General features: G+C 30.7%; 1 protein-coding gene across 1 annotated transcript in view; it reads left to right on the plus strand.

Moving 5' to 3' along the window:
• The window catches only part of LOC140040154 (adenomatous polyposis coli protein-like), a 60,418-nt gene that overhangs the window by 19,244 nt on the left and 26,502 nt on the right, over window positions 1–14,672 (plus strand). The window contains exon 4 of the mRNA XM_072085864.1: window positions 12,443–12,608. Coding sequence (XP_071941965.1) covers window positions 12,443–12,608 — 166 coding nt within the window. The remainder of the gene's footprint in view (window positions 1–12,442; window positions 12,609–14,672) is intronic.

The following is a 14,672-nucleotide window of genomic DNA, read 5'->3' on the forward strand; positions in this document are numbered from 1 at the left end:
AACTTCTTTATATTTATCGTGACGATTTTTCAATCATAAATTAAAACGGGACACAATGACTTATAACTAGGCCTAATGTATTTTAAAAATATTCCATACCGAACGATTTATTCAAATAAAGAAACATTTTTTATTAATTATTTTTTCCCAAACAATACTAAAGACAAGATGACAAACCACCAATTGAAATTAAACAAAACTTTTATTAAACATTTTTAGTATCTATAATAATATATAATTATTTTGCTTATTTTTGTTTTCTTTCGATGTATCTTAAATGCCGACATCGGCCATTGATGGCCCTAATTGCAAAGCATTGTTTTGTTGAAGCTTTTGTTATTTATTGATCCATGAATAATATGTGGTGGTTAAAATAGGAATTCGTAAAATAGCACAGCTTTTACATTCAGGAAATAAAACTAAAGCATCATAATATACAAAAAAAATGAACCGATGTTTTTTTCACTTTTAAACAATGATTAGTACCATCCATGGAGGTATAACAATATTTTTATACCTCCATGTACCATCATTGTACTGTTGTACCTATACAAAAATGAGAAAATTATTAACAGAAACTTGACGATGAACTTACTTTATAATAATACCAATAAAGAATCAAAGGTAATAATAATCTGCGTGATTTGATCAGGGAGATTTTACATCTCCCTGATTTGAAATACAGAAGGCATGATACAAAAACAGAGCAACATTTTTTAACTGTATTATATAAACCGCATTTACGTTACTGTATATTTTTGGCAGCGGAAACGGCGCTCCAAAAGATATACCGTATTTTGTATACCGTATTTTCCAAACCTCATTTGTGGATAAAATACAGTATTCAAATTTATACTGTATTTTGAGTACCCTTTTCTGCGCCAATAAAAAAGACCGTTATTTTAATTTGCTGAGTTAAAATGTTAAACATTTTGCACAATGTAATAATACTTATTATATAACACCTATATAAATTCCTGTCATTTGATTGGACGAATGTGGGTCACATGGCGTGCAATAGTACGCACTATTCAACGATCGTTAAATAGTACTTTTTGAAACATTTTTGTGTACGAAAAAAAAACGTCTAGATGTTATATAAAACAAATAATGAATGTTTTGTATTCGTGTAATGGTACAAATAATGGCACTTGGTGAATGATGAAAGGTTATATCAACTCGGCTTTGCCTCGTTGATATAACCTTTCATCATTCACCTCGTGCCATTATTTGTACCATTGCACTCATAAACATTCATTATTTGTATATTATATAACACCTATATAAATTCCTGTCATTTGATTGGACGAATGTGGGTCACATGGCGTGCAATAGTACGCACTATTCAACGATCGTTAAATAGTACTTTTTGAAACATTTTTGTGTACGAAAAAAAAAACGTCTAGATGTTATATAAAACAAATAATGAATGTTTTGTATTCGTGTAATGGTACAAATAATGGCACTTGGTGAATGATGAAAGGTTATATCAACTCGGCTTTGCCTCGTTGATATAACCTTTCATCATTCACCTCGTGCCATTATTTGTACCATTGCACTCATAAACATTCATTATTTGTATAATAGTGCACAGGAAGAGACTGTTTATGTAGTTAATTTATGCAAGCATCCACATATTGTTCATTTGGCTAGTAGTCTTTTGTGTCTATAAGTACCTATATTGTCCATCTATTCTGCATTATGCTGATTAATTCATTTCTTTGGTTAAGTGAAATGTCAACTTACTATTTTTTTGTAGACATAGGTTGCATCTTTTAATAATATTATAATTGTTATTTTTTGTAAACAAAATATTGTCCCCTTATTGAATCCCCAAAAAATGTTGTTTTTTTTGCGATCACGTCATTACGTTTCACATTCATTTACGCGAATCTCGCGATGTCAGTGTGCTTAGACCATTATCTTTCCGGAAGGTGACATTTATTTTTTATTTGATAACGTAATCACGTCAAAAAAATTGAATGATGTGGGTCACCTATTTTTATCTTTGCAGTATTTTATCAATCAATCAATTTTAATCTGTTATAGCTCCTCCGAATAAAAAGTGATACCCATGAATGTGTATACTGTACAATGACCCAAAATATACAGAATTCACCATATAACAACAAAATATTATTTTATTCTATAATGGCATACTTTTTTTTCTGTGCGCAATATTCTAAAGTAAGTAACGTAATGACGTGCAAGTGGATTTTGCTGTGCGGATAACTAACTCGTCAAAGTAGGCCTAACGAGTTCAAGTCTAGTTTAATTCGTTTATTTATTTTAAATTGTAATATTATTTTAACTAGTTGGATGGCGATAGTTGATAACTAATTTTTTTTTAGGGCCAACGTGGCCAATAAGCTTAAGAATGTCTTTTTAATGGGTCAAAAAGCTTGCTGAATGCTGCTGGCCTACACCTACCATGTTGTTCGTTTAGGCGACCCACCTAGGCGTATTAAATTAGTCAACAAAGCAAAGATTAGATAGCCTACTATTGTTTTATTCGAATATGCTTTGTTTTATTTATCTTTTAAGAACAATGGTATTTGCGTGTGGCTTTTGCTTCGGAACTGAATATTGTACGGCCATGAGTTGGGAGGTCTAAGTTACAAAAGTTATTCGCAATTACGGATTACATCTCGGGTCCTCCGTGCGTGGAGTATGTTTTAGTTACCATATGAAGGAATATATATATTTATTGTAAATATTGTATTTATTTTGATCACTTTGACCCTGGGAAAATAAATGGGGAACATTGATGGATTTTCGTTTTTTCAATTGTTTTATTATGAATAGCCTATATACGGGCCTATATAGCATACATTTCAAGTTTATTTGTTGTTTATTAGGCCTATTCTAGCTTTGTTCTCTAAAATTGAATAACTACGAAACACCCTACTTATTACCCTACTGAAAAACAACTTCAGTATAGTATAGTATAATTAAATAAATCTTGTATAAATCTGTTTTTCATAAACAGCAGAGCACATGTACACAATATGCATAGGGTGGAAGAACATTTAAAGAAAGAGCCTGTTATTGCTAGGTATGCATAGGGTGGAAGAACGTTTAAGGAAACGGTCCTCTGCCGATCCTTTGGATCGTCGGAGCACATGGCCAAAACAATGTCGTTTCTTAATATGCCCACGACCATGTGACATTGACTGAATTGATAATATAAATTAATGAAGTATTTTATGATGATAATCATAAAATAAGGACACACTTAACATATAAACAATGCATACATTTCAAAGAACTAAAATACTGAATCTTCCTAAACATTCAAATCAAGCTATTTAGTATTATATTCGGCTATACAAAAAAAAAACGTATACGGTACAGTATAGGCTAATGAAGCCTACGGGGTTTCCCCATTTATTTTATGTATGTATACGTACACGACAGTATATGTATAGACCGGGGAATAGGTCTACATTATCAGCCGATTTCTTTGTTGTCATAGGACCTGACCCTAAAATAAACGCATTTTTATCGTTGTGTTCGACGCGGGGTTCGACGCAAAATCGATTTCAAAATAGTATTACATTGAACCGCGATGTTCGCGTTAATCGCGTCTTTTTTACCGACGTAATAGTAGGCGGTCCTAAGCTTTGAATATTTAATGAGTACAATTAATGAGCTTGATTAAGACGTTTAACGCGTTAAACGGTCAAAGAAATCTGAACCGCGTTTCACGCATAATTATCGTTTTGAAACATTTTGACATGACGCCTTATAAAGTATTAGAAGGCTTTATTTCAAGGCCTTTAAAACGCTTTACATTTATTACCTTAGGAATATAGACTGGCTGCTTAGGATTAATGTTCACAGCATCTTGTACAGTTTAGAATATACTCATATACTGTTAATTTTATTTTTACAACAATAACAGTATGTTTACATGCACTGGAGTTAACTTTGTTCTTTAAAAGCTGATCCTACCAAATCATAACGGATTTACTTTAATGGTAAGTGCTTGTGTGATATGATCCATACCGTTAACCAGGATATTACTCCGATGTACAGTAGTTTTGATTATACTCCGAGTTCAGAGATGATGTGATATACTGTATAACAATGATAATATTCAGAATGTAACATTGCGCTTCCCCAACGGCGTGTGTATACCAGGTGTTTAACCGGTGTGTTTCTCACGTTTAAAGCAGAATAAGCTCAGTCTATTTCGTGCCTAGCTTACCTCGATAAACCGATAAATGCCATAATTCTCCTCGAAGAGCGAGATATACTCGAAAAGTAGAAAATTCATTGAACACCCCTCTCTCTAAATGGTACAGTCCACAAACCTCAAGTGGGAACATCTCCACAATTCACCATCATTTCTTTTCGAGACATGAAAGAGAAAACATGTCTGACAAAGAGCATGCAATACACAGTGGATTTAAAGCAGAATAAGCTCAATTAATGTAACGCTTGATTATGATAGACCACAATTTAACTCTGATATTAGAAAAGAGTATAAACATAGCTTATATTTTGGTTCTTCCCGAGAGATAAACCAAGTATATCATTTTACTACCCATACAAATCAATCTTTATACCCAACCACATTGCTATTTTCTGTAATATGATGAGGCCTGTATCCCTGTGCATTTAGTCTATTTAAACTAGCATTGACGAATGCAGCCTATTCTCACACGGAACGTTTTTTAATTTTGTAGATTTTTAAAGTAATTATTAAAAAGACAATTGTTTTCTTCTTTCTTTCAGTCTAAATTAATAATTCTACATGATTAACGAGCTTAATCAACAAAATATGATTGTTTCTAAAATTATATTTCCCTGTTGGCTAGTAATTACTGTACTTCCTGTCTGGTATTAGGCAGAATTCTGACAATAAGATCTTTCAAAAAACTTAGGCCTGGTTTAAAATATCTGCTGGATCATTATTCAATATCCATAATTTCAAAATGGAGGAATTACAGTAGTTAGGTAATGCTGCTTTTACTAAACAAAAGTATGAAAACAACTAAATACTGATGAACACTAACAGTTGGTAATATTTAGCATTAATATCTTGGACACTAAACCATTGGGCCATTATGTTACAAAAGCTTCAGTAATTGCAAACAAATATTTACATTATCTAACTCCCACCAGATGTGTACGTAAAGTGGTGTATGACATTCATATATCAGATCCATTATAAGCACACATGTTACAAATGAATTCTCTGCAGGCGTAGTAAAAAAACTTACTGTAATTATGGGAATAAAAGTTGTGATTAGTTCTAAAAATAAACTTGTTTTGTCTGACTAACATTTCTTACGAATTTAAATTTAAATCTTTCTTGTAATAAATGGATTTAAATTATAATGTAATTGTTGTTTTTCTGCCATCTTCACAAATTTAATGATAACTTTACTTCAAATTTGTATTTAGCTCAGTGACATGGGCGTGTGACAGACTTTTTTACTCTCATCTATTTTATTGTATATCGGCAGTAATTCCATCTCATAAGACATACTCCCATACATTCTTACACACTCATTTAATGAAATTCAAATAGATTTTAAAAAATGGTTATTCCTATGATGCTAAATACTGTAAGTACCATTTTTTTATTTTGTCATTTTATCTTTGACGAATACAAATGAAGTTGAATAATTTGAAGTTGAAGACAAAAATCTTGTATTTGGAATTATATTATGAATAATAGTAATATTTAACCCAGAAAGCTAACATTTTATTTCATTATTCATCATCAAAAACATTACATGCATTTAACATTATTAAAAGAAGTTGAAGAATTTCCTGTGTTATATGATGATATATTACTATAATTAATAACTTTAAAAAATGAAATGTGCAGACTGTTTTCTGATATTGTCATACATAAGATTTCACTGTAGCTTTGCATGTCACTTGTTGGTTTAATTCATAGAAAGAAATTTGACAGCAAGTTACTGTACATTATGGAGTATGGATTTGATCTAAAAAAACGTCATTCAAGAATACAATATTAGAGTTTGTGTCAAAAAGAAGTTTTACCATCTTTCTGAAACATTGTTTCTCTATTTCTATCAATGATTTGAAGCTCCAGAAATACTCATAAACTTCCAAAAATGTGAAACAATTTTGCTATTATTACAGTACTAATTCAATTACTGGTAAGCACATTGGGTAGCTAGGCCTCCATAGAGGTACACAAACAGCAGTTGACTTTGTGAATCGTTGCCTGACTGAAGGCCTTTTAACTTAGCAAGCAGGCTCCCCTGGTGGGCAGTACGTTTAAACTTATGACTTTCGGCCTCGATGTTATCTAAACTTGTTCTACTAAAATGAAAACTCGTCATTATGCTTTTAACTGCATACTGCACAACGTGATATGACCTACTTTTTGGCATCTGTAACAGTTACTACGTTAAGTTTACAATGTGTATTGAATGTCCGCCGGATCTACCTCTCTCTGTTGATACATAACATACATGCCTGAATACACAATTATACGGTATTGATGACTATTTCAAATTTGAATGATTCGTTTAATGTTTCCATCTTCTCCATGTGACATTCCGATCCGATCAATGGTTTATATCAACATCATCTTTATGTGTATATTCAACTTTCCCTCATAGTCTTACACAGTACAGTAGTAAAGTGTCCCCGAAAGTGTCATACTATTACTAGAACCATTTTGAATGGGGTGAGACAATGACATATAGTACCAACATCAACAAAATGGCATACAACTTTTATTCGGTAAAATAAAAAAGCCACTGTTTTTTCAAAGCATCACCTAGGCTGAGATTGCTCTTCATATTCATTAGAAAGTGGACAGTCAGTAGTTATAAACTCCTGTAATGCCTGTAGCACTAATACTCTTGTGAATAAATTATAAACGGAAAATCCTTGTTTATTAGAACCTGAAATTAAGGCAAAAAGCAATAATTAAGGTAATTTTACTATTTTATTTGTGAATGATGACTGCACGTTTGAAATTCATCACCAGATGGATAGTTAGGTTGTCCTTATAAATTTATACTATCCCATTGATTTACTTCAATATATCATGATTAATATAATTAAATTATGAATAGATCTATGGAACCAAAATCACATTAAATTTTTACATTTGATTAATTTTGACAGCACTATCTTTTAATCGTTCACTAAATTCTCTCTTTTCTCTTTAATTTTCTCATTTTTTACAATTATAACCTTGAATCACACATAGTTCAGAACTTAGTACATGACTGCAATTAACAACATCAGTGCACCCTTACTCAACCCATCTAATCAATATTGTGAATTCATAAATATTTTAGCAATTTTTTTTTCACATTTTATTAAATGTTTTATTAATTTATGGTAACATGTGTCGCTAGAAGGCAATTTAGAATAACTAACAACGGAAGACAATTCCTTCTGAAATTCCTATAGGATGTATTTTTCCTTGAGCCATATTTACAGTATGATAATTAAAAGTCTGTCATTATAATTCAGGAATTCATACATTATTTTTGAGAATAGGAATGGGCAACCAAACCTTTTATCTAGGGAAGAAGTTTCTCATTTAGTAAAATCAATAATAGTTGAATTAAAATGAAGAGTATCCAAACTGATTTCTACATCAAGTTAGAACATTTAATGGTAATTGTCCACTAACTCAATAATTTCAGCCATTTTGATCAATTTAGAAATCGGAATAGAATTAAATATTCCTTGTTGGAACCGAGAGTGGGCAGCTGACTATGACTCATACTAATCAAATAAATCTAACAGAAAATGTTTTCGTTAATTAATGTTTGTCCAATCATAAACATTCTTAATTACTTTATGTCGGTTATCAGTGAATGTAGAATTTTGTTATTTTGATTGGATTGCATCTTTCTTCTCATAATAGTAAGATGTGTTTAGTCTCGTCAGATTTATAAAATTGCTATTATTAGTAAATTATTCAGACAGTAATTATATAATTTTTTATAAATCAATGCACATTATAAAGAATAATTCCATTTTAAAATATATTTATAAATGCTCAAGTTAAGGAAACTACTTTATTTTTCAACAAACTGCATCTTATATACTGAAAAAAAAAATTCAGTTTGTTAGAGCGCTGTTTACGCATCACTACACCAGCTAAATATGCTAAATGATTTTAGTAAAGAGAGAATTAATTCCTAATGTGGCGTTGATAATTTATGTACAGTAAACCAAATGTAACACTGTCATCATCTCCTGTCACTTGATGTGTTCTCCCTATGTGTTTGCTTGTAAAAGAACTCTTGTGCCCTGTCGTATACTTGGAAGATAAAACGATACAGTATCTCTTATAAATTCATAGGGACGTTCGTATGAACTCCCAAGAGAGATCTAATGTTCTGCACATCAGTATACGTGGTACTGAGTGACTCATGATTGTTATCGCGAAGTTGTTTTCTGAGTGTGTTTCTTGAAAAACTGAATTTTGTTGTGATGATCGTAAACTGTGTATAAAAATATAAGAAAAAACGTGATATAAAATAAGAAAAAAATGACATTTAGAAGATCAAAAATCTTTGTATACATACAGTATACCATGAAATTTTACATCAATACAATATTCCTATTTTTGATTTATGCTCCTCCTCCTCCTCCTAAATTTCCTTTTTTAAATTAGAGGTTGTATTTAATCATTGTCATGTTTATGAATAATTATTGAACAACAAATACAAATATGGATAACAAAATCTCTTTGGAATAATATGCTACAGATTAATTTCAAACATAGAACTGATGTGTAACTTTTTTATAATTTTTGCCCTGAAAATATTTTCCATTGTTGGCAGGAAAAGGTCCTAAGACAAACATGCATTACTGCCTTTAGAATTAAAATTGTATTCTTATTGATTATGTTATGATTTATTATTCATTTTTTATTTATTATCTACATTTGTTAGGCCTGATTGGTTATATGACAGGTGCCATGTTTTAAGTACCGGACATAATTTATTAGCCTGTTGGCTGATTATTCAAATGAAAAACCATACTGTAGAAGTGTCTTATTGCTGTTTATATTAATTATATGCTGTTCAGATGTAAAAATTATGAATATTCATTTATTCATCTTAATATCCATAGCAAAAAAAAGGAATACAAAATATACATAAAGTCAATGCAACAAGCATTCCACTGTATGCATTCTTAACACATTAATTAATTAATTTTATTAATTAATGTGGCAATTAATGGCCATGATCAAAGAATTACCGTACTAATTGCGTTCACATAAATAGATAATTCTAAATTTTGTTTAATGTCAATCCTGAGACATTAACCACCATGCATGAAATGCTACAACGTGCTGCCATCATTGTTGATGTATCATTCTCTTTCTGTTGTCTAAACTTCAATGCCATTTTTAGATGTCACTTCCAATCCATCCTCTAATCTTATCTTCCTATATTCCTTTCTTTATATTTAACTCTTGCAAAAACAGACCTAATTTCAAAAGCAGTTGAGGTTATTATTGTACATTAGGTTTGATATATAAATTACTCGTCAGGCAATAAATATTTAATACCTTGCATTGCATGCTGATTTTAAATTTGAATTTTACTTGAATCACGATGTTATACTGTAAAGTGAATATTTCATTCATTCTTTATTTGGTTCAATACAAATAACTTTTAAAGAAAAAACAAACATACAGTACAAACAAAAATTAAATGTAAGAAAATTATCCTACATCTGGTTTACTAATTTAAAAATAGTACTGTACAGTATGCAAATTAGTAAGAAAAGAAAATTCTTTGAAACGGAAAAAAAAAAGGGTTAATGTTTAGCATCGTTTTATAGTGAACAGTTTGATTCAAGACTGTGTTTATGTTGAGCCATAGGCAGTACATGTCAAAGGTAAAAAAAAGTACTAATTGCTATATTTGTTGCTGTTTTAAAGACATGATGTCTTAGGTTAGTTTAGTTATATGAAAAAAAACTACAGTAGATGTAATAGTGGGTGGCAAAAAAACAAGAGTGGTTTGAAAGATCTACAGTATAACAGAATGAGGATGAAAAGAAGGGGAAGCTGGATAGTTGTACAGACAGATACTGTAGAAAGATAGAAAATTTGTACTGGTCTTCTTGCCTTCCTAGCCTATAGTATAGTACATCACTAGAAGTGAGTCTATAAAATACCCTAGCTACTGGGTAGTGTTCATTTTGGTATAAAGAAAGGCCGTGAATGAATACATGCAATATATCTACCAAGTTTTTATCACAATACCTTGCAGTACACCTTTTCTATCGCTAACTATAATTTATTGTATCTTTATCACCAAGCCGTTAATGCCCTTTTGATGTATCTCATATTTCTAGATTATTAATGCTATTAAAATGATTATTTTTTAAACTAGCACATTACAGTTCACTGAACTTTAATCATCCTCAGATTTAGCTATTGTTGTATGGTTCTTTAACAAATTATTTTCCTTTGAAAAACCCCAGTTTAAAATGTATTTCGCAACAGTATACTTTTTTGTTTTTAATTAATTTAACGATCTGATTGCATTGATTGGACATGTACTATTCTTTGTAGATTGTGTGGACATACGTTGCAGAGGCATTCATTATTTGAGCAATTATGCTTCTACTTATATTAGAAAATATTATTTATTTATATTAATTATTATATAGTAAGTAATAAGTAATATATAAAATACAGTATGTTGCCATTATTTGGTTTATCAAGCTTCAATATAGTAATTTATTCAATTTTAGAAAATATTATATTTTATTAATATTAATTATTATACAGTAAGCAATTATTTAATATAATACAGTATTTTGACTATTATTGACTATAATTTATGTGCCATTAATTGGTTTATCATTATCAAGCTCTAATAGTGATTTATTCAATTTTATCCTGTATGTTATTATATTTGTTAAATACAGAATTAGGAACACTTTGTATAAATATTGCCAATTCAATCTAACTACTGCGCTTCTGTGGGGTTAATTCAGAACAAACAAAATAAAAAATGTAATTACTAGCTTAGCATTAAGCAATCATTATACTGTAATAATAATAATATCGTATTCTCGAAAGCACAGTTGCGTGGGTTATTAGGAGTAATTGGGAGAAATCATCTTTATTTAAATATTGATAAATTGTAAGCAATAATCAGAGAAATGTGCATTAAACATGATTAACTGATATCCAGTGGAGGTGCACTTATAAAATAAATACAGATTTATTGTGTCCTGATATAATTGATTTGTTTACAGATAAAACTTTTTTAAATAGATGTATTTTCCACCAAATAACATGAAAAAAAAAGATTAATTAAATCAGACATTGAATAGGTTATTTTGTAGTTTTATTAAAGTTAATCACTCCGTAGAAGGAAAAAAATAGGGAAAAAATAATGTTTTCACTTATAAAATGACAAAATAAATGGTTAAATTCAACCAAAAATCCTTTGGCTGGTAGTCAATTTGACGGTTTTTTTTGCTTTAATTTACAGTTTTTTTCAGGTAAATACATTTTGTTTCGATCTAATTTTTGGTAAAAGTGGATAACTGTTATGTAAAATTAAAATGGCATATTCAACAAAAAACAGGACTCCATCACTATTTTTTCAGGGGGACAATACATCTTTAAAAATAATAAAAATAATACTTTGGTAGAATAAATGCTAGGGAGGGGTACTATAAAGGAGGTGGGGGAATAACATACTGTTTCCATATAGATGTCAAACAATGACGATTCCTCATTTATTATTGTCATCTGTCTATCATCTCCTGCATTTAATTATGGCACACTAATTATATTCATTGCTAAGCTTAATTAAAAATTAAGTAGTAGTATTTGAAGTTAATTAAGTCATTATAGAGAGCTAAATTTGGCTGTTCTGTTATAAACTTTCTAAAATTATCAATTAAAATTTGTATTGTCTAAAGTCAAAGTCTTGATTTTATGTATTTGATATGATAGCGATCTCTCACTAAGTAATACAAAGTACAGAATTGAGGTTGAATGCTTATAATTGCATTAGTTCTGGTCAATAATTGCCATGTTGTTTCCGATAATGTACAATTTTAAAGCTCGGTCAACTGTAGAGATGAACTAATGAAGACTTAACATGACTTATTAACGTTTATAACAATTTTATTATTGAAATGTTATATAGCCGTGTTTTTAAATGTGATTGGCTTCACCACAGACATTTTGGAAATGAATTGTAACGTCATGTCAAATGACGTATAGTACATTTGACCTCTTTGCGACCTGAATAAAGTTTGCGAAATTTGTAGAAAATTTAGGTCTACCGTAGCATAGGTTAGAGCCAGCGCAAACAGCATAATTAAATTTTCAGCCCCATGGTTTAGGAGAGATACTGTACAATTGTTCTGCGCTACAGATATTTTTATTTCAGACAAGACAAAATGCCTGTAAAATATGTATTCAAATCTTTTTAATTTGCAGCAAGCAATTCTCCAATGGCTTCTCCAGCATCAGTACGTCTTCAAGCCAGAATGCAAAGTCCAAGTAGCGGAAGATCCTCAACAAGTGGTAACTCCGGTTCCACCAGTGCTAGGGTTCGTTTAGCAGAAGAGAACAGGGCCAGGTTGTTGGCACTTAACCGTGAAAGGTAGGTTAAACTGTGAATGTTTGTTTGTCTTTCATACTTTTTTTCTCATCCAAAATGAAAGATCCACCTTCAACCAGGTAGTATCATCAGGCCAAGAATTCCATTTGAAGACTTCTCTCTGATCTCAAGTTGTAGAAGGTGTTGTTAGTAAGTACAGTAAATCTGTTGCTGTCCGTGGAAACACCAGTTGGGTAAAGGCTTTAGAATGAAATTCTGGTGTAAGGCCCATTTTGAGTAAAATCATTTTTAATGCTGATTTTGGCAGCAAAGACATAATGATAAGACATCGTGTGTCTGGTTGCTATTGGGTGCTGGTGGAGCTTTTGAGTTGAATGTTGGGATCAAAAAAAGACAAATTCGGCTCTTGACTTGCTATATTTCATTTATAAGAAAGAGAGACACATTGATTTTTAAAAGTTTATTAATACTGCATTTTTCCCACATGAATTCTACTACTGTACACTCTAGCTTTTAGGCAGGTGCATACATTTATTTATAAAGGTGTTACATTAACATAGTTCATGACCTATCCAGGTTATTGTATTATCAGCCTGTGAAACACAACACATGATTATCGACACAAACACACAACTTAAATTAAATTAACGAAAGGTAAACTTTAGAACAACTTGTTTCTTAAGACTTTGTAGTGACTTTTAAGCTACTTTGTTGTCCGACAATCTTTTAAGAACATCAATTTGAATTAGATTTCCCACAGTTAAATGCTATGATTGATACAGCGATTATTTTTTATGCTTCGTGGATGCTACTCTAAGCTCTTGGCGTTATCCTTCCATTGCCGATGATTGATTGGATGTTTCATGGTCAAGAAGAAGACAAACATAAATATGGTGTTTTTTTTTATAGATATGAATTAATGGCATCTTTTTAGTATGAAAAATGACATTGTTTATACTGTACCTACACATTTTGTAGCAGAAGAATTTTTAGATTCTACCATTCAACAAGTGAATAAAAAGTGTTTAGTTTGGGCATTTCATCACTCTTTTAACATTGACATATCATTATCAGCCTTTTTTCTTACATTGGCTAGATGTAGATCAGTATCCTACACTGCAATACAGTACTATAATAATGAAGAGTATATTTTCATTTAGCTTGTACCCTTCTACTTGATGTACAGTACATTAATATAATATATACCATACTGCTTCATTTAGATCCTACTTTTGTTTTATCAAGATTTTCGATTGAATAATTTTGTTGACAATATTTCTCCAGAGATTTCCAAGAAAAGGAAATTATAATTGTAATGTAATTATAAAATAATATTTAAGTACACATGGGAAATTAAGTTCTTAGTGCACACTAAGCATTATCATACTATTGTGCACTTATTGGGCACTTAGAGACGTGTAGACTTAAATTTATTTCCTTTTTTTGATTCAATTTAAAATTGCATAAACAAAAAATACCTCTTTATTGTTCAATGGGTACCTCCTTGTTTTAGAGGTCTGATATAAATTTCAAGAGAAAGTACTATATAACCGTATAGCCCTTTATTGCATTATTTGCTTTATGATATGGGAATATACAGTCCTAGGGAGCAATAGCATGAAGAGTGAAAAGCATAAGCTTAAAATGTACTTAAGACATTTTCTAAAGAGTCTTCTTCGGTGGAGCTAGGTACTATGATTAAGCTGGGTAGAAGAAATATAGTACTTTGTGATCTACCTTTCTGTGCAACTTACAATATTGTGTAAATCCTCCCTTTTCAACTGACCAATCTTAGATTTCATCTGTATCTCAAATAGTCATTTTTAATGCTCTTTCGCTTATTTCCTTCTATCTTTTTCTTCTGCACTCTCAATCTATACTTCTTTCATACCATTTTTTCTCTCCAACATGGTTTCATGTTCATTTATTATTCTTAAGCTCTGTCTACACTATCAAACTTTATGTGAAAAAAAGTGATATGCCCATATAGACATGATGTCATATAACTACTATATTTGGGCATATATTACTACCATCTTTGGTCACACCACACTTTTTTTGTCGAACTAGTTTAATAGTGTAGACAGAGCTTTATTAATCACAATA

This window comes from Antedon mediterranea, chromosome 2 (assembly GCF_964355755.1).
Source record: "Antedon mediterranea chromosome 2, ecAntMedi1.1, whole genome shotgun sequence".
In the NCBI taxonomy this organism is placed as follows: domain Eukaryota; kingdom Metazoa; phylum Echinodermata; class Crinoidea; order Comatulida; family Antedonidae; genus Antedon; species Antedon mediterranea.